At 36.3% G+C, this 22,080-nt stretch overlaps 1 protein-coding gene and 1 long non-coding RNA gene across 9 annotated transcripts in view; one reads left to right on the forward strand and one right to left on the reverse strand.

The window, feature by feature from the left end:
* The window catches only part of SNTG1 (syntrophin gamma 1), a 318,965-nt gene that overhangs the window by 190,152 nt on the left and 106,733 nt on the right, over positions 1 to 22,080 (forward strand). For 4 of the 8 annotated variants that reach the window (XR_012582420.1, XM_074550855.1, XM_074550863.1 and 1 more), the window contains exons 8-10: positions 3,823 to 3,969; positions 18,410 to 18,512; positions 19,923 to 20,005. Coding sequence is in view for 7 of the 8 variants with exons in the window: in XM_074550855.1 (XP_074406956.1) it covers positions 3,823 to 3,969; positions 18,410 to 18,512; positions 19,923 to 20,005 (333 nt within the window). In the remaining variant the exon portion in view is untranslated. Of the gene's footprint in view, positions 1 to 2,339; positions 2,520 to 2,972; positions 3,034 to 3,822; positions 3,970 to 18,409; positions 18,513 to 19,922; positions 20,006 to 22,080 lie in introns of those variants that run through there. The other 4 variants (XM_074550870.1, XM_074550873.1, XM_074550876.1 and 1 more) reach the window with 3 other exon arrangements.
* On the reverse strand, positions 10,911 to 12,082 carry LOC141730769 (uncharacterized). The gene is made up of 2 exons (XR_012582421.1): positions 11,837 to 12,082; positions 10,911 to 11,563 (listed from the first exon to the last, which is right to left on the reverse strand). It is a non-coding gene; the product is annotated as an uncharacterized LOC141730769 (long non-coding RNA).

Raw genomic sequence — 22,080 nt, forward strand, 5'->3', positions numbered from 1 at the left:
GTGGGCACTCTGTTGTCTTAATTGTCTTTCATTAATTTTGACATAGATAGATAGGTGGGTAGATAGATAGAAAGATAGATGGACTAATTGACTCTCATAAACCTGGATAGGTAGGTTTAGTCAGTTCTTAGTGTACCTTACTGGATTTCTTTACATGGTTCCTTTCTTATTATTTTTTTAGCTTTAGGTAAATCACTTAATCTTGAGTTTAGTTTCCTGCTTGTAGAAGATGACAATATTGTTCATACCATGAAAGCACGTGATGAGTTTCTATCAAAGACTGTCTGTAAGCTTGTTGTTTCTTTTCAGTTGTGAAGAGCCCCAACTGAATACCAGATAACATTGCTTCAGTCTTAGCGCTCTCATGTGGTAAGGTAAAGACATGGTCTCTCAGGTGTAGTGTCAATACAGGAGGAGGCTGCAGAAAAAAAGTAAACAATAGCAATTTATCATAAAAAAATATCTTTCAGCACCTCTCAAACCACCAGTTTCAGCCCAAAAATGCAATATGAACTTGTATGTAGGAGAAGAGTCCATTATATCTGTTTAAATACATAAATTTGTGCTCTTTTTACTCAGGATGTTGTAATTATTTCTTTTGTAGACTCTCCTTTAAAATTTTCTACAAGAATTTTAAAAGGCTGGGATTATGTTTATTCACAGACAAATCTATGAGTTTTGGCTTCTGTCTAATTAATAAGGTTTAACACTTATTGTCCAAACATAAAGTTGGATAGAGAAGCACCAAAATATTATGGTTCTTTGGATGTTTTTGGTGGTTCTGGGTCTAGCCACTACGTCAATAAAAGTGGACAAGATTCTGGGAGAGAGTGAGAGTGGCCCTTGAGACACTTGTAAATGGCTACGAGTAGGAGAGCATGTCAGTTCAGTTGGATACTACCAAAAACCTTGTGTTGGATCTGCTACTTAGGGTTGAAGTGCACCAAATCATCTAGAGCCAAGGTAGAATTGCAGTTGAATGAAGGCTGATATGTTTAATTTTGTCTCTGTTCTTAATGCTGTGAATGAAACATCTCAGTATCAATAACTATGGTTACAAATCTCTTTGCATCTTAGCATCTGTTTTTTTCTCTTAGGAAATAGAAGAAATTAAATGACTATGGGTATGAAGTAATTTCTTACTTCTTCTATTTGGGGAACATTCAGGGAATGTTTGTAATGAAAAATGACACCTCTCATGTGTCAGTTAATGTGGCATTTGGGTTTTCCTTGAAAAGTAACAGGAGAAGCTCAAGTAGTTGCAGATAGCTATAAAGACAGAATAGATATTCAGGCTTTGGCGGATTTTATGTAAAGGTAACTACAATATGTAGCACTGTGGTTCATTTCAAGCGCTGCTTGCATTTTGCACTAGACACCAATTTTTTCCAGAAGAATGACCTGATGTGAGATGTCCTCGTGCACTATGTTGAACCTTTTGCTTCCCCCTTTTCTCAGCGTTCACAGCAGAGCTGTGACTGTGCTGACTCTCCATGAGTCATTTATGTTATGTGAAAATGGCAGTGTAAGGATTGTTGCTGCTTAACTGCAATCATCTGCACCTAATGAAACTCTTACTCTGGACTTCCTCTTTAAAACTGTGGTCTCATTAAAACTCATTTTTAAAACTCATTATGAATAGCTTTGGCAATGCTTCTTGTAAATATTTTTAAGCAGAAGAATGAGCTTCTGGTATTGAGAATTGGTATTTTTAACACAAGAACCTGAGAATTTGGTATTTTTAACACAGGAAACCAAATTATCTGAAATCTTCCTCCATCTTGACCTTACAGATGTGTCTTTTGGTAAATTATGTTATTATCTTATCTTTGTTTCCTTACCTATGAAACAGACACCTAGACTATTATAGATTTTAGCTCTCTGAATTTTATTAAGTACTTCTGAATCTGTTATAGAAAAGTACCTCTGCATTACTATTTTGCAGTTTCATGAAGTGATAATAGGAACCTGCAAACACAGATTACCACTTTCTTATGTTGCAGAGATCCTGTACCTTTATAACTCATGGCACAGCCATTTAATCCTTTCCCCTCTAGACAGAATGGCAACTCTAAATGTGGAAGCTGCACAGCCAGTGCTTCTAAAACTATAATCAATCTGCAGCATTTAACTTCTGAATTTAAAAATGAAATGTAAACTTTCTGGAAATCCAATACTTACTCTTTCCATAGAGCTGCTGTATTCTGTCTAAGACTTGAGTAATAACAATAACAATAACAATAATAATAGTAATAATAATAATAGTAATAATAATAACAGTAAACTGATGTCACCTTAGCAATCCTGGCATAATTAATGAAAATACCTGTTATTGAATATCCTAATGCTTATGAAATTTGAGCTAATAATAATCTGTCAAATATTTCAGCACTGATTTGAAATAAGTGCCCATCAAGTGGAAAAGAACCTAACAGCTGTAAATAGCCTGTTTCAGCTGTTTTCCACTCTGTGTTGGAAATTCCTGGAATCTGGATATATCCTGGAGCAGTATTCTAAATGTGTGTTCATCTGCTTTTCTAATCTGGTTTTAGCTATGTTTTATTAGTGTTTAAATAATTTTTTAAATTGTGCCAAACTCATTAAAAACTTGAATATATTCAAGTACTATGATGTTAGACTTCTAAAATATGTTAATATGTTGCTAGTCTTCCTAATTTATATTTTCATTTCTTTTTCTCCAGACACCTGTAGTTCTATTAGTCATTTTATTAAGATTTCATCTTTTGAAACTACTCATCATTACTGCTGATTTTTAATAGAAGGGAGTAGAACATTCCGTCATGACTAATACCAAGCCTAGATGATTAATATTGTTATTTCCTTATTACATAGCTACGGTCCTGAAAGCAAAAATCCATTAGGGTTTAGCAGGATAGAGTGAAAGATTGAATCACCAGTTACGGCACAACATCCTTCAAATAACTGTCCTTGGTTCCTCCTTTGTCATACAGGTCTATTAATTCTGAAAGCCTGAGCTGCAAAGAGAAGAAACAGTTGAGGAGTGGATTTAAAGTGTGTACCATCAAATATGCTTTGTTTGTGACCTTTTGTTTACATTGATATTTTTGCTGTAAAGGCTCAGGTTTCTCTTCTTCCTTAGGAAGCAAATTGAAATATTTTCATCTTTATTTGTACATGAGTCACTTTACCCTCCAAAAGACTTTCTGATATATTTCATTCAGCACAGCATCTCCTGGTTTGTGGAGCTAAACCTCAATTACACTTTAGTCCTGGGACCCAGTGTTTTTCTTTCTGGGCATAGCCTCCAAAAGATAGAAAAATTAAACAGACACAAAACACTCCAACTTAATGTAGGAAAACCAGAAACTCCTATGGGCATGGAAATTATCTTCTCTGGTCACTGTTAAGAAGATTTCATTTACTCATGACTAGAAAATACTGTTCAACTGGCACCAGTTATGTTTTCTTTATATAGGTAACAACCATGTGATATAGACTGAAAGCAAATGTTCACCTCCAAAAGGCAACTTCTGTATTTCTAATGGCTTGATGTGGACCTGAGAGAGCAGTGGGAAGACTACAGCAGTTGTACTCATTTAACTAGCCAGGAGGAGTCACAAGTAGGAGGTGTGCTCAAAGAAGTGCAGATGTGTACACACATAGTCTTCTGACAACTTTCCAGCAGTTAAAATACCTGATTTAACTTCAGAAATTTCATTGTTCTCACCATAGTAAAGTCAAGTGGGTGCCAGGAAAAAGCTTTTAATCCAGGAATTATCTAACACCTGTACATATTTTTAGGTCTTTTTTTCTCTACATTGGGTCTTTGTGTTTTGACAGTTTGTTCGGTGGAGGAGGAAGAGGAAAGGAGAATGGACTCTATATAATTTTTCAATAGTATCCAGTGTTGGCCTGTTCCAGCCAGATATATGGAGGTTTCCAGATGGCCCACCCCATACTTCTCAACCACTAGTATGGTACAGTATGGTACTGGTGTTTTGGTATCTCTTTGTCTGAACTGGGCCTATTTCTGGATGTTTTTGGTTTTTTTTTTTTTTTTTTCTTTTGCCCTGATAGTACTGATGCTGTTATGCAAGTTCAGTTTGGTACTACCTGTTTCTTGTTAGCTGTTTTGAAAAACTGTGGCCAGTAAAACAGCTTGCAGTAGTAAGGTCACAAGAAGAACTTCTGTGCAGGTTTAGTTACTGAGGGAAGAAGCTCTTCACTAAAAAAATTAGAACAGTTACACGTTCTCTAGATTTTTGGACAGACTCCTGCAAGAGTTACCTCCCTGTGCTCTTAATCCTTTTCTGAGAAAATTGGGAAATAGTCACTCCTCAGGCTGAATTGGCATTACCAGGATAATGACATATATCTTTAAATGTGATCTAGGAAATGTTCATAGCTCTATTCCACTTCACTTGCCCTTGTCAAGCCAGTAGTGATTGAGAGAATTTAAAAGATTTTAATTGTGCTGACCTGTAAAAAGGAATTTTCGAGGGATTGTTCTACATCAATTAACTCCCATATTTAAGCATTGGCTTGCAGTAGGAAGTAATGAGGAGGTTTCCAGATTTTCTGAAATGCATTCCCTTCTTATACTATTCTGAGTATGAAGTACTTACGTAGCAAATGGATAGACAGGCATGTTTCACAAAATCTCCACCATTTTTCAGATTTCTTGAGGGTTTTTTGATATTGTTTGTTCAGTTTATTACCATATGTTTATATGGGAAATCAAATACAAAACATATTCAAAATCCCTTGTGCACTTCAGGTCATGTGTGATATCTGAATGAGTGATTGCAGAGAAATGTTGGTGAGAGCTAAAGTTTACCATAATGAATGCTAACAGATAAAATATTTTATTTAAATATCCATCACCATTAAAGATTGCAAGTTTTCACAGACTATAAAGCATCTTTCCATCAATCAGTAAGTGAGGTTTTAGGGTAAAGTGAATCACCTACACAACAATGGCAACAATAAATCTATGAAACAAAGTTTTTGGGGTTTTTTTTGTGTTTTGTGTTTTTTTGGTTTTTTTTTTTTTCCCAATCAAAACACTGGGAGCTTTGGAAATTGAAAACTTTAAGACATTTAAATTTTTGATTTTACTTCTACAACTGCAGCTTTTAGTATTCCAGGATCATTATATCTTAACAGGAAAGTGCTGTATAAATGGGGGCATGCTTTGTTGAGTCAAAGCATCTTTATATTATGTTCATTAGATATCGTGGAGCTATGTAGCATCATTTTTATTTTTTGAATTTTTATAGACTATGAGAGCACAGAAAAAATTGTAAAACTAGAATTATCAAAGTTTGAGAGGCTTGGACTTTCTAAAAGTGAGACCTGTAGTTCATGCACTCATTTGTAATATTCTTGCATAATAACCTAGCAGCAATGTAATAGAATTATGCAAATCATTCTGGTTTTCTTTTATTGTTGATGTTGCAAATTTTGTTTCTGAAAACACATTCACTCTGTATAATAGTCGATAAATTATTGTTTTTATAATATTTTATAGTCTCAAATGGTAATTAACTGCTGGCAAGAATGGATTTCTGTGGTGTTATTGCTTAATTAAGAAAATAAGAAAAGGTAAAATAAGGGTTGCAATTGGATAAGTAACCTAATCAGTTTTGATTAATATATCAGATTTATGCTTAATTTTGAAAGTTGCAAAGACCTCATGCTATAAACTGATTAAAACTGTAATTCAGCACTTTTTTGTCATTGTGCTGAAATACAAATCTTTTTTACTTCTTTGGAATTATATGCTAATCTTTTTTGTTTCCAAAATATCTATAAATGTACTCCAGTTAATTAAAATAGAGCATGAGTACCTCCAAATCCAGTTTTGCCTTTAAAATTTAGACACTGATGAAAATGATTTTAAAAATGTTAAGGAAATATGATTTCTGAAATTTTCAAATTATAATTATTTGGATCCCAGATTAGCTGAATACGTATGTATTTGCCTACAATTATAAATTTACATATGATATTAAGTTGGGGAATTTCTTTTTTGCAAATATTTTTGAAGAACAAACTAATTTTCTCAACTCCAACTAGATGCAGTGCCATTAATCTGGGGCAGAAAAACTGCTACTGCATTAAATGGCATGCAAGTATGTTACAGAATCACAGAATTCTTATGTTTTTCCCAGCTGAGAACTTTTCCCACTGGGCACTTTCCCTGAAATACTAAAATACCTTTTTCAGAGATTAGATCCTGAGCAGCCAAGAAGCTTAGAAGAATTAACTGCTTATATTGATCTAAAACATTACTTCAAATACAAATTTGTGCAGGAATTTATTTTTTGTCATATTGAAGTTGATAACATTCAAAACTGAACAAATAGGAATAGGTTTGTAGAGTAATATTTATTCGAATACAGGATAGAATTTGATTTCAAACTCCTTAGGACCACTTTTTATTCATTTTTCATGAGCATTTGTATTCTGGTGCTTGATTAGTGTGACTGTTCATGAAAACTAAATGTTAAGGTCATATTTGCCAACAGCAAATTTTATATTGAATATGTAAATGTGAAATTTGCTACTAGCTGTGTGTTTGACCCCAGCCTTGCAATGGGATTAGTGTGAGCAAACTCTTGGTCTGGGAATGATCTTTTCTTTTTCCCCAGACCTGGAGCTCTGCATAGTCAGGCAAAATGTTCAAGCCATGCAACATTAACATTGTTTTCAGCAATTATAGATATATGACTGTTCATAAAATTTCTTAAAATTTTAAGACAGTACTTCAAAATACTGTGCCAACTGGATGTTTTTCACTCTTCAACCACTAGGAGCAGGAACAATAGCTGGCATGTTATACAGTCTGGAAATGTGTATGCATTTTGAATACTACTAATGAGGCCTTCAAAAATTGTAAACATGAAAAATTGTACTTGTTTAGTATTTAGTAGCTGTCTTAGAAATTTCATGGAGAATTCAACTAGGAGGGCACTTTTTTCCTGGTAAATTTGAATTGTAAGAACAATTTGACTAAAAAGAACAGGGGATTCTTATATATTTAATGGATTATAAAGCAGCTTCATTGTTTCATTAATCATCAGGATTAAAAAGCTCAAACCATTCAAGACCATTACTATAATAAGAAAAAAAATGTCCATTATGATCAACTATGAAAAGAAAGTCCAAAAATGTAAAGTAATCAAAATTACTTTAAATGAGTAATTTGATTAGAATTATTTCTTCCTGTTGAGGAGTACACATTACCTGAAAATTTTGAAAACCCTAATTTCAAGTTATTGTCTAGTTTCTGTCACAGTTTACTGGGAAAAAACATTTCCACTTTTAACTTTGATTTTTACTCTTACTTAAAAAAAGTTTTAAAAGCAAAATTTCTGTATGAAGCTTTTTTATTTAGCATAAAATGTTCCAGCAAAAGAAAAATACATATCCATTCATAAGAGGGATTCTAGTGATCGTCATTTGAATTGTAACTGGGTAAATCTGGGAATCATGCAGATAAATGGAAAATTGTGCTTTATTCTGTAAATATTGATTTTGGTTTTTTCTTTATGTAACATGGGTAATGTCTTTAGCCTTTTGCTATATTTTGTATTTTTTGTGACTTTTGTATTGGGAGTGGAGAGTCATAAGTACTTGGTCATTCTTCTAAAGTTTTCCTGGATAATTGCTAAAATGTGGCTTTTGGTTTTGAGACATGATATGCAATGTTTTTCTTCAATTCAGCTGCATTTTTGTTTTCTCTTACACTGTTGTGTAAGATTATGTGCTGCATTATTGTTTTCTCTTACACTGCTGGATAGACTATGTGTTATACACTCTATTTTTTTCTAGAATAGTCACTGCATTATCATGCATTGTGTGCTGTAACACTTGCAAGCCATGAGCAAGCTCCTAATATTCTACATAGGAGATACTGATATTATTACTTGGTGTGCTGGTTTTCACATTTCATTAATTAGTAATTTAATGACTGAAGCTCTGGCCTGTATAGAGCACAAAGTTTGTTTGTTTGGGGCAACTTTTATCACCAGAAAGTGTTATTCCCATATAGTCTGTCATTTTTTGTAGGTTGATGGATGGTAATCAAAAGCTGGCTTAAATAGATGTTGGGGAAATCTGTGATGGGATATCGGATATTTAGTTGGTGTGTATTATACCAACCTTAAATATTATTTTTTTTTTTTTAGTCCAAGAGAATGCGTTTTATTAATTTTTTCTGCTTTCTTTTAAAGATGATTTTATTGATCTCTTACTATCTGAAACCCTTATTAGAGAATAGCACCACCAAAGATTGGTTGGTAGCCTACAAATAATTTGAAAATTACAGTTCTGGCTTATGCTCAACACTTTATATTATATTGGACTAAAATTCACTAAAATGATACTATTTGTATGAGTAATAAAGATTGATTCCACAAGGGTTTTGTGCAGATATGATGAGTCAGTAGAATTTCTACATATTATCTAAGTATTAAATTATAGCCAGCTTAAAAGAAAAGAAAACACCTTTGAATTTTTATGTCATGCATCTTTGAAGGTAAATGTGCAAAGCCTCTGGAGCCTACTTAAAATGTGTTATAGTTGCTACAAATCTTGATAGATTTTTCTGAATATTCTCCATAACTAATTGGAAGGAGAAAAAACCCCAAACAATATTGTCAGCATAGACTACCATCATGGTTGCTCCCCAATTATTATGAAGTCCAAAAATCTTGTATCTTAAATTAGAAATCCTCTGTAGATTGATGGGAAAGCCTATCATTCATCTGGCTGTACACACCACTGCACACACGATGCTGTGCAAGCCTGTGGAAAGCTGTGCAGAAGTCAATAGGTGCTGTTGCAACACCGGTGTAAAGTCTTCTCCCATTTTTTTAGGAGTGTTGTTTGCTTAAATGGTTCACACATTTCTCCCAAAGAAGCTTTGGTAAACATCTGGTTTTGACAATGTTGATTAAATTGATCCCAAACAAAATCTGGCTCCTGTGTAAATTTCTGAGCTCTGCTGATGAGAAGTGTACTGCCATATGTACAGTGATAATGAAAGTGTGTTGTACGTGAAGATGAAACACACATGTAAATCATATGAGTTAGAATCTAAATTAGGCTTATGGATTTATAACATTTGAGTAATGGTGGAGTTGAGTAGGTTGCCTAAATACATGTGGGGATTTTATAAGTTTCATAGAGTTGTAATGCACAGTTAGAATCACACAATCATGCAGAATCTCTAGGTGGGAAGAGACCTTCAAGATCATCGAGTCCAACCCAGCCTTAACACCTCAACTAAACCATGACACCAAGTGCCACATCCAGTCTTTTTTAAACACATCCAGGGATGATGACTCCACCACCTCCCTGGGCAGACCATTTCAGTACTTTATCACCCTTTCTGTAAAAAAAAAACTTTTTCCTAATATCCAACGTATATGTCCCTTGGCTTGGCTTAAGAATGTGCCCTCTGGTTTTATCAGTTGCTGCCTGGAGAAAGAGACCAACTCTCACCTGACTACAGCCACCTTTCAGGGAGTTGAAGAGAGTAACAAAGTCACCTCTGAATTTCCTTTCCTCCAGGCTAAACACCCCCAGCTCCCTCAGTCATTCCTCACAGGATTTGTGTTCCAAGCCCCTCACCAGCCTTGTTGCCTCCTCTGGATGCACTCAAGTCTTTCAAAGTCCTTCCCAAACTTAGGGGCTCAGAACTGGACACAGCACTCCAGGTGTGGCCTCACCAATGCTAAGTACAGGGGAAGGATGACTTCCCTGCTGCTGCTGGCCACTGTTCCTGATACAGGCTTTAACTACCTGAAAGTGTTTATTGTCCAAAAGTATTCAAGTTTCCTATTTCATGTTAAAAAAAAATGTAAATTGCATGCTGTTTAATTTCAAGCACACTGTGAAAAATTCCATTGGTATTTCTGTCATTTTCAGTGTTTTTAAGAGATTTATCTTGTTCTTCTTGGCCAGTTGCTTTGGAAGCCATTACATATCTAATTTGAAAATATGTGTTCATGAATTAGCTTCGACAGAGAGAAAGTGCCCATCTGCCGAATACATAATCACATTTAAAAAGTGGAACATCTGTGAGTGTTTAAAATGGAAAACTCTGTTACTAGTTCCTGTGTAACTACAACGTTCATTTACTGTAGTTGAATAATCCTGGAGAAGTAGAGCCATTCATGGAGTAGATAATGTGAAAACAAAGATAGGCAGTTCTGAACTCTGGCATGTACTTACTACAAAATGATACACCAAAAAAGCTCATAAAGCTTGGAAAGAGTTTGGCTTGAAGTCTTCTAGTTCTTTGGGGATTTTTTTGGTGTTTTCATAGGTATTTTCTTGTCCTGAATAGCTGCCTATCATGCAGAGCTGAATGGCTATTAAATGCATGTTTGTGTATTTCTTCAATGGACCACAGTCCCATGCAAGTAGTAGTCCATAGGTTGAGAATCGTTAACAGGACCCATTGTTTGATATTGAAATGAACATTTGCATTAGAATCAACCACCAGTTGGGATGATTCAAAGAATATACTGGCAGATCATGATAAATAGTGTATTGTAGTTGGGATCTATGTAAGGAGTTGTTAATTTCCGTATTTCAGAATATGGTATGAAATGTTTCAGCCCAAGGACCCATGATATCCCATGTGACCTATGAGTCATGGCCACCAGGGTGTGTTCTCAGTTTTGAAAGACATAGCATTTTTTATTCCTTGCATTTCATAGTTTGTGTATTGGAGTAATGGCATTCTAATTATTTACTATGAACTATGATGAACAGTATGTGCAGCTTTTAGAAAAACAGAATTCAAAATTAGGGTTGTTCTGGTTTGACATTGGCACAAGGCCAAATGCCCACATGAAAATACACCTTCTCTGGTGTCTGCTGTGAGATTTTGACCAGGAATAAACAAAGCAGGCTCTCACTTGAAAAAGAAGAAAAGTTTATTAACTAAACTACAAAGACAATTACTAAACTACACACAAAAGGAAGAAAAAGGAAAAAAAGAAAACACAAGGAAAATGAAAACCTCACAAAAACACTCTCCTCCTCCCCCCCAGATTCCCAATACAATACAATCCAAAATCAATTCTGGGTCCAGCACCACCCTTTAGAATGCTCAACTTCAGTTCCTCAAGAGGAGAGGGAGTCCTTCCATGTGTCGTGGTGGCCTTTTCCGTCCTTGTTCCGGTGCTCTCACCACTGGACCAGAATCAGGGCTGCTTCCAGGGTTGTCCTTTTAAGGAGGCTGTGTCCAGTTCCAGAAAAGCTCAGTCTCTCACCTCTGGGACATCTGTCCCCCCCATATTTTATATACCCCCTGGGGCCGAGGGGTACCCACACTGAATCTTCTTTGGCTCTGGGACATTTCTCCCCCTGGTCTCAGTCTCTGTATTCCAGGGGAACATAGCTCTGTCCATGGCTACACAAAAGAGTCCAGCATAAAATGCCACTCCCTCTTCTCCATCTTTCCAACATCTCTCACTCTCTCTCTCTGGTCCAGACTATCATCACTCACTCATCTCCCTCGTCCTCCTCCACTCTTATATCTCGTCTAGGAAGGGTTAATGTTCTGTGAAATTTTCATTGTCCAAAAAAGGGTTAAAAACTCCTCCAAGCGGCTGGACTCCTGGCTGCACCCCCCCCCCCCCACCATCTCCTCAGCTGGGCTGCCTGCTACCAGCACATGTTTACTGCTTTCGAGGTAAGGGCACACAAACACCGGCTGCACTTTCTCTGTCTGTCTCCAAGGTGGGGGGGGGGGGGAGGGGGGGCGGGAATAGGCTGCCCATTGCTTCCCGGCATTTCTTTATTTTCTTCCTTCCACCCTTGGGGCCAGGCCTACCTCTCCCAGGCCGGGCCGCATGGCTTTTCCCCTCCCCCAGCCCAGCCAGCAACTGGGCCGGGGGAGAGACTCAACTCCTTCACCGCCGGAAATCCAAAGAGGAACTGCCAGGGGGAGAGCCCTGCTTTTACCCTGTGTTCTCGGAGGTGGATCCGATTGCCCAGTGGTTAGGCCAGATGGCAATATTCAAATCTGAGCACTCATTGGCCCCATCCACACAGCATCCCAGAAATCCTGTTTCCGGGTCAAACCATGACAACCATACAACTTAAGAATGCAAATTAAGCCCTTAATAGCAGTATTTTTATGAGTCATGTTATTGATGCTAAGATTAAGGGAAGAAAAACAGGAAAATGCTGGGTTTTTTGTTTGCATTGATACCTTTTGCTAAGGCACTACTATATTACTTTTCAATAAATAAACATGCAGCGAAACAATAATTAGTTGCAGCATGCTACTAATCTGACGGAAAGAGCAATAAACATTTTTGTGTTGACTGTGGAACATAAGAAAGGTTAAAGAGTTCCAGAAAACTGCAGTCAGATCTTTTAGACAAACTTGGAAGTGCTACATTTCACGTGTTAGACTTAAAAGTTTGAAATCATATTCTTTTTGTGCATTGAAGGAAGAACTGACAGGAGTCTGTGTCCTCTGCATGATCTATATTTGGTCGTCTATTGCCTGGTGGATGTTTTTTATTTTGTAGGTTTATTATGTTTTCAATAATTTTTTATTAAATTAATCTCTTTCTCCTACTTCCTCATTACACTTATTCATATTGCTTGCATCTGATTATTTTAGTCATTCCTGTGAAGGAAATTCTGTACAGGTCTCTCAGTGTTAGCTAATATAAGTGGCCTACTTGGCGTGTAGTCTTGAAAGACAATGAAATCTATTTTTAAAGGAGGATCACTTCATTCTCTACTTATACAGTGTCAAGATTGCATGTTCTGGTACTTCTGTGACTGAAGCCCATGAGCCTGTGAAAATAGGTAGAGCAAGGATCAATGAAGGAAGCCTGAGTTTATCTATAAGATGACTGGTATGATGCTGTACATCTGAGAAACCACCTAATGGTCTAGCTAAAACATGTGCTGTCACCTGGGATCAAGAGTAATTTTCCTTCGAAGTGGCCAGTCTGATGGGACTTGTCAAAAAGCATCAAACCCTGAATCTCTGTGTATGTTACTCTGAAATGATCTTTTTGTAGTAGCTTTAGTAGCTGGAACATTCACTAAGCAAGCACTGCCTCAATTCCGTTGCTTTGTCATCTTGCAGGTCCATAAACCTCTATCTGTACTTTTCAGAATAACTCTTTAGAGGTGGGCACTGGAGGGTGTCTTTGCTGTAAATTCCGATTTTACTGCATCCTCCTGCACTTTTTCAAAACAGTGCTAGCGGCAGGATACAAGCGAGCTCAGAATAGAAGGTCTTCCTGTGTTTTTGGGAAGTGCACCACTCTGCTCTGCAGCTCCTGTCCCCTTGTTTGAGATAGCCCCCAGTTCTAGTGTGCAGCCCTTGGGTTTGTGTCTAAATATCTAACATGGTTTTTGGAGCCAGACAGCAAAAACTTTAAAATGTACAATTGTGATAGTGTCAAACTATAGCCTGAAGTGTACTTTTAGTTGTGCAGTCTGAATAGGAACTTCTGTCATAAAATTGTGTTCTATATACAGCCATATACACCATACACAGTTCGCTCTGTATATTGGAAAGAGAAATTTTCTGAAGGGAAGAAGCTTTGATATCTCTTGATAATATATTTCTTTATTAACTTCAATTATTGGCAAATACTATGATAAATATTAGGTCATAGGAATTAAAAAATCACTATGCACTGATGTGTTCCTAATAGTTCTGTATTACATGATGCTTTTACTAATTAAAGAAGTAGATTTTTAAAATAAACACAAATTCAAGACAGTTGTGTGCATGAAGCCTGGTAGGTTTTGACCTCTGTGTGACTGTGTTAAAATGTGTGTTTTGTTATCTGCTGATGGACCTGATGCTAGGGCATTGTGCAACTGTAGAGTGGCTAGAAAGGTGTCTTCTAGCTTTACTTTTTTTTTCTGTTTTCCCAATCTGTATAGTTCAAGGTAATCGCCAAAAAATTGAATTTTTCTTTAAAAACTGAAGAGTGAAATTTGCTTCAAGAGAATATAGATCTTGGGATCTAAATAAGTATTCTGTTTTAAATCCTTACCACTTTATTGATGAGTGAATTTCACTGGTAATTTGAGAGGGGATTTGCAGTCTTATTCATGAAGGAATACGTACAGAAGGGACTTATCCTTCATTGCTTTCCTGAATATATTGAGAGAGACTTCAGCATATGCTCAAATGTTTTCTTGAACTGGGAATGTAAAAGGGTTTATAAAATTAAAAGGCAGTATCATTGTAGACATTATTAAAAATTCGGATTAGTGTTGTTACTATGTAGATATTTTCTTCAGCAATATCACACATCACCATAAAATTTACTTTTTCAAATAGCCCCCTTACAGTCATTACAGTAATTGCATAAAGATATAGTCACTGTTGCTCCAGAAACTCTGACACTCTTGTCACTATTTCACACAGCTGCTGGCTCAGACATGCACAACTGGGTTTTTTACTTCTCTCATTTCATTCATGAACATCCTAACTTTATACAGGGCTATTTGTTGTAGAAGTAAATTAATTCTTGGTCCCACTGGTAGTAAGGTTATACTTTTTATAACAAAGTTTATTGACAATATTTAATGCTTCTGTTTGTACAGTTCTTTCCACATGTAGTCATTCTGAATTAAAAATATATAATATGATATTTAAAACAGCAGCAGGAATTTAATATATATATCCATAATGTTGATGAGATGTTACGATTTTTCTGTGTCATGGCTTTTTCCTGTTACAAGGGTGATTTTGTTAGATGCTGTGCACCAACAAATGAATAGCTGGTCTTATTCACTAGCTGAAATAAAAACATAAAGGTAAATAAACTAGTAACAGCAGTGCTAAATATCTTTTCATCATTTAGTCCATGAAACTTCTATATCAACATATTAAGTGTTACTATTATTCATTTTTAACTAGAAAAGTTAAAACTTGACATAGTTAGGTAAATTCATATGCCTAAATTCTAAGGTTTCATAGAATATCTCAAAAATATTAACAAAAAAGTCTATCCTGACTAGTCTTGAATAGACTAACTTGAATAGCCTATATAGCCTCTGAAAGAAAAATAGATCATTGCCTTTCAATGATCCAAACAATAAGCAATTCTTTTTAATGGTGTCTGGTCATGCATTTTCTGCAATTTAGGACATATTGTTTTAGAAATTGCCAGATCTCTTCTGAAGGGAGTTTATCCATGGCCTGCAATGGGAATATATAAAGTATTGGGAAATTGGAAATTTTAGGTCTACTGCTGAGTTAAATTTTTGTCATACAAATATTCCCTGCATTTAGCACTGGGAATTTTGTGTTGAAGACCACAGTGAGTTCTTCCCTCAGTCTCCCCACTTTCAGGCTGAACATACCAAAATTACTTCATATGGTTTCAACTTCAGACCCTTCACCATCCTCATAGCTCTCATTTAGACACTCTCTAATAGCTTGATGTCTTTTTGTATATTGTGGTGCCCTACACTGCCCCCAGCACTGAAGGTGAGGCTGCCCCAGCACAGAGCAAAGCAAAGCAAGACAATCCCGTCCCTTGCCAGCTGGAGATATTTTGCCCAGGAGATGTGGTTGGCCCTCCTGGCTGCCAGGGCACTGTTGACTCATATTCCACTTGCCATCAACCAGGATGGCAAAATGTTTTAAATATTTTTATTTTATGCAAATTTAGACATGGCTTCTTTATTAGCAGTAATGAACTGAAAATCTCTTTACTTATATAGCTATGTTTCAGTAATATTCAATTTTGTTGACTGTTTATACACAGTGGGAATGAGGCCCTAATTTAAATTCAGTACTGATACAGACTGTTATTTGTGGCTAGCATTATCTTTAGTAATTTGATTTTTCATTTCATATGTAAATTAAAGACAAAGAATGCAAAATAACAGTAAAGCTTTCAAATGAAAGTTAGAAAAATACAATAAAGTAATTAAAATGCTCATTTTCTTAACCTAACCTTATTTCCCAGAATGGTATTGTTAATGACTAGAAAGTAAGCAAATGGAATCGATAACTCATCTGCTCTTTGTTGAATCATTACCTAGTAGTTTTCTCTTTTAATCTTTTATCTCTCTTTAGTCTTTATTTAGCATGTCAAAATCTAGTAACTTTCTGGATTATATGCTTCATACACTCCAAAATACATTTCACTGAATAAGTATTGCTGATTTCAACTGAAATGTGTTCCAGCTTAAAGTTTTCATCCTGTGAGATAAGGAGGTTTGAGGGAGAGAGAGGTAAGAGAAAAAAGTCACAGTAGGCTACTTATGGCTTCTTACAGCCTTTATAAAGCAATATATTATCAAGTGAAATCATGTAGACTCTTGGAAGAACAATTTAGAGCTGTTATTGTCTCAGCTTCTTTCACAGATGATATCCACTTATCCACCATCTTAAAAGGTGACTTTAATATATTAAAGTTAGTAATGCTGTAACTTCTTCACTTTTTTGTTCTCTGTTCCTGAGTAAAAAGAAATACCTTTTTTTAACAGCAGAGAGAGTAGCTGTATTTTCCTGCACTTTGTTTGTCCACATCTGTTGAAACAATACAGAGTACATACCTGTAAGGTTCTGCTTTGGTTCTGACTACTCTAAACTGTGTGACTGCTACATAAGAGAGGAAAAGAATGAATTTTCTATGGAGGCTGCGGATATAGGATGGTATCTCTCATTGAATTCAGGACTTCAGAGTCTTGGTCTGCTTTTCTGCACATTACAAGTAATCTTTCTAAGAAATAATTGCTGCTTACAAATTTTAAGATAGAAAATGCATCAGAACTGGGAACAGCTCAGCAAAGAGACTCATGTTTCAGCCTAAGTAATTCCATGATTCTGTGTTACAGGTGAAATTCTTGGATGCAGTATAAGTTATTAAATCTGTTGTGATGTTTCTGTGTTTATTTGCACGTATACTTATGAATACATACTAAACTGCAAAATGTGCATTGCCTGCCACTGTGCTATTTTAAACAATAAAGACCCTAAAATTTCAGTTTCTGAATCAAATATTCTGTCATCATGTTTCAGTCCTCTGTGGCAACCAGCCTGGAGTAGGCAATATTGTGTTTTAAGGCAAAGTTGACATTTTTTCCTGAAGAATTACTTTAAGTTTACAGCATAATGCAGTGATTGCATGTGAAAGCATCCCAATGTATAGTTATACATATGCATGTAAATAACTCTGTTGAGTAGATTATTGACAAGCATAATTAAAGAATAACAGTGCTTCATGAATTATTTACAAGACTTTCTCACAAGCAGTGGCATGACAGAAGAGTTGCCTATGTGTTATCCAGCTACATAGGAGAAAGGGAGGAGATCTGTTCTAGTTTAAAATGATTGCCTAATGTCTCACTGTGCAGCAGCTCTCTCTCACAGCAGCTCTCAGCTGCCTGTGATCTGGCTCTTCACAGTATGAGCACAGTCACTCAGAGAGACATGACATTCTGTCATTGTACACCCAAATTAAATCAGCCCTTGAAGGATTTTGAAGTTATAGAGCCAGAACAGGAAATGGTTGTTCTCTGAAGCAGATCTGGTTGTTCTTGGCTCTCATAAACCAATTCAGATGTTCCTCCTCACCCATTTAATACAGCATTTGGCTTAGTTGCTTTTGTGCCTCCTTTCTGCTACTTTTGGGAGGTGGCTGGAGTCCCTCCCTCTGCTGTATGTTTGGGGTGTCTACAGCTGTATCCCACAAAAGCTAAAGATGAACAGAAGCCAAAAGGGTAACTACTGGGAGAGTACAGGAAGGCTAAATGTATTCCCAGCTGGATAGGTTCTTTGCACATTCTATGTCCAAAATGCAAGATGCCCTTTGGCAAAACCTAAGCTTGTGCTTATCTAAGATTTAAGGCTTAAAATAGGTTCTTTTCCTCTGTGTCTGTGATGAAGATTAGGTCTCTCATCCATGCTGGAGCGTCTCAGCTAAATTTAACTCTGAGTGTTGGAAAGACTTGCTCATAGGATTATGGTACAGCTGTGGAAACTACTGCTGTTGTTTTGGTTGAGGATTTATAAGACAAGAGAAAATATACGTGTAAAGAGAAAATATGTATGTATTTTTTTTAAATAAATACATGCTAGGGGGGATGATTCTTGATCTGAAAGAAGGAGTTACATAGCTGAATATTTTCGAGGAGAAAGTCTGCAACAGCACAGGTCAAAGCCAGTACTAATACAGAAGGGTAATGCCCCCCTCACCTCATTAACTGTATGTGTGGCTAGAAACACAATAGACAAGTGCATAGCAAGCTTTACATCTTGCTTTATTCTCAAAGAAATGTAATTGCAATAAACTGCTAAGCAGTTACATTCTGGTATGGGAAAGCTGTGTGGTGTTGCTTACATTTGGTAATGCATTTTGATAATAAGTTTATTTCAAGGTGTCTGCCTTTATTTCTTTTCCAGGTCCAGGTCCTTCGCAATGCAGGGGAAGAAGTGACCCTAACCGTGTCCTTTCTGAAAAGAGCACCTGCTTTTCTCAAACTGCCACTGAATGAAGATTGTGCATGTAAGCCTTTATTACATGACCAAAGAACCCTCAATTCAGTACCCATGAACACTTGCAGCTTCTGAACTACTGTGCATTGAGGGTGATTGGCAGCAGCTTTTACAATCAGCATTGGTGTCTAAATATGAGTTGATCCTATTGCCAGGGTTAGTGGCAATAGGAAAAATTTTTCTCTTTCTCAAGAGAAAAATTGCTATCTATGGTAGAAAAAACAGATAAACAGACTGGTGTGAATCAGTAAAGTTGCAGGTGAAACAGTAGAATTACATTAGTTTGGAATAGCTCATGTCCTGGTGCAGAGTATTTAAAATCAATTTTTCGGGCAGCATCAGCTAGTATTTTAGTCCCGGGGAGTTTTTTCTTGTAAATGTGAAAATGAGATTGTGTGTATATATTTAGAGGACTTTGCTGTTTAAAATTCAGAGGCTTTGGTGGAGATGTCTGTCTACCTAAGAATAAATTACTCTGGAATGATAAGTATTTTGTTTTAGTCCAAACTGAGTTTTAGTGAACTAGCCCCATGAGAGTCATATGGAGACAGCTGTCTTCCTTTAATTATATTAAATTGTAAGTGTGGATGCATAATTATAGGCAATTGCAGCATATCTAACCATATTTATATATCAGCCTGTGCCTTTTGCCACCTCTGCTTTCCTTCTGCTTTTTACTCCCTAAGAGAGTAAATTAAATTGCTCAGTTTACAGCAACAAAACAATAAATATTGGATTTCAATACTTATAGCCTTTAAGTTTGTAGGAATTAAATAATCTAAATAATGAAATAGCATTTTATACAAACATTTGATCAAACCTTGTCTTTTTATTTTGCCTATGTATTAAATTCATATGAAACAAGAAAAAAAATCAGAACACTGTATTCTTAAATAAAAAAAATGTATCCCAGTAATTTTTCCCTTTTATGAAAGGCTGTGGTACCAGAGAGTAGCCTGAGTGATGCACAGGAATGTGCATTTGCATGGGTCCTATCTTGTCACTTTTGAGGAGTAGCACTGTAATTTCCTAAACCATTACAACAACGTTTAGAACTGTAAACTCCACTGAGAGTAACAAAAGGGTTATCTGACAAATTCATTCCAGTAAAAACTGACAGACAAGGTACACACTTCCCTTTTATTGTCAAAATTGAAAGAAACAATGTGGGATTTTTTTCTTACCAAATAGACATTAACTTTTTTTTAATCAAATCATTGGGAAAGGTTTTCTTGAGCCTCCATTTAGCTTTCAAAGGCAATCCCCTCATGCCAGAAAACTGATACTGGCTGAATAGAGAGAGTAAATGAGTGTTATATATGATAGAAGTTTTTGGTTTTATGGAGAATGCATACATACATACACAAATTTTAACTATAGATTAACAAAGAATTTTCTTTTGAATTTGTATTTGTATTAGGTGCCCCCAGTGACCAAAGCAGTGGCACATCCTCTCCCCTGTGTGACAGTGGTTTGCATCTCAACTACCACCCCAACAACACGGTAAGAGCTTGAACCTCCTTGATGGAATTACACAGAAGAGTAATTATAGTATAATAGCTAAGTGGAAGTACTAATAAAGGACATCAACAGGGAGGAGCTCTAGCTAACTCAGGAGACAGACAATTCTGTAGAGGGAAACAAGAGTAGCCAGAAATTATGGCTGGGAATTAAATGTGGCAAATTATTACAGCTGAGATTGTGCCTTGATGCATGTGATTACTGTTTACTTGGGCAGTAGTGATTTTGCAAAAGTTTTTCCTTCTACATTTTTTGCTCTGCATAGGAATTAAAATTCTTAAAATGAAAATATATCTATTTATAAAAAAGGGAGAAAAGTTTTTGAGAATGCTTTCCATTACTTATATTGCATGCACTATCTAAAGCTTTTGGCAAAAGATCATCAGGTGCATGTTTTTGCCTATTTTTAAGGTGAGTGTGTTATACTTCTAGTAATGTGTACTTGAAATCTTACCCAAACTGGGATAACATTGTGGAGCAGAGTGTCTCTGGGATAAAATACTACAGATGTCTGATCAGATATTTAATAAAAGACACCTTTGAAGTGCAACAAGGGCCTTTAAAAAGTTTCCTTAGCCAGAAAATGCAAAATTTCCTTTGTTTTATACAGATCTAAAGCTTTTTCATTCAGTATTTGGCTTTGTGATAGATGAAAATAGAAAAATAAAGCAGTATAAATCATAATTTAAAAAAAATTAAAACCTGAAACGTAAGCCATACTGAGCAGCCATTTAGTTTCCATCTTGTTTTATTGCACTTTCATATTTTCTATAAAATGTTTTAAATAGCAGCCCACAGATTTAAATATCAATATCACAGATTTAAACAGAATTACAATCTGGAAAACCCTTGAGAATTATGAACATTTTAGGAAGTGGAATTTATTAATAGATAACATCAATAAAATTGATATCAAAAAACAATAAAAATGCATGTAACTGATGCAGCAACAACAAAAGCAGACTTATCTAAGGAATCTATATAGGTATGTATGTCTGTATGTAAAAAGGCTATGGCAGTAGATCCTAAACTAGCTGCTACATTTCTAATTTTGCTTTTATGATAAAAACATGCTTTCATTTGTGAATTCTTTTTTTGCAGATGTCAAAACTGATCTAAATGAGCTGTAGTTTCTGTTTGAACTGACAATAATTTACTGAAACCAAGTGTTTTTCTTTCAGTTTAAATATTATAATCTGGTATCATGACCATATAATTCATGCTAAATTAAATTTTCAAGTGAAGACCAAGATGTGGTTCTGACATATCTCCTTGTCATGGGAACAGAGTTCTTCATAAAACCAAACCTCTGAATGAATTCCTAAGTTACATACAACTCTTATGCCACAGCTCTTAATTTTTCTCAGAATATTTTCTAGAAGGAATTACGACAACTGGATACACATGATCGGTGAGCACCTGGCTCATGGTTGGACATGAAGAGTTATAGTAAACAGAGTGAATTTAGGTGACTGCTCACTAGTGGGGTTCTGCTGTATCTTAGGCCCAGTGGCCATCAACATTTTGATCAGTGACTTGGGTTCAGGACTCAAAGGGAAATTAAGTTAGTTTGCAGAGGAGGAGGAAAATTTGGAGGAACTTTTGATTCCCTCAAAAGCAGAGAGGCTTTACAGAGAGACCTCAACAAATCTGTGGGCTGAGCAGCCACCAACCTTATGAATTTTGGCAAGGGCAAGAGCTGGATTCTGTCCCTGGGTGGGGCAGCCTCTGGATGTACAGACAGGCTGGGGAAGGAGAAGCTGGTAAGCAGAGTCACAGAAAGGGATCTGGGGGTCCTGGTTGATGGGAAGTTGAATGTGAGTCAGCAGTGCCCTGTCAGCCAGGAGGGCCAGCCCTGTCCTGGGTTGCACCATGCACAGCATGGCCAGCCAGGCAAAGGAGGGGATTTTCCTGCTCTGCTCTGGGACTGCTTCACCTCGAGTGCTGGGAGCAGTGTTGGGCACCATAGTATAAAACAGTTTCAAAGCTGTTAGAGAGCTCCAAAGGAGGTCAAGGAAGGTGGTGAAGGATCTGGAGGAGAAGCTGTATGAGAAGAG

Source organism: Zonotrichia albicollis, chromosome 1 (assembly GCF_047830755.1).
Source record: "Zonotrichia albicollis isolate bZonAlb1 chromosome 1, bZonAlb1.hap1, whole genome shotgun sequence".
Lineage (NCBI taxonomy): Eukaryota > Metazoa > Chordata > Aves > Passeriformes > Passerellidae > Zonotrichia > Zonotrichia albicollis.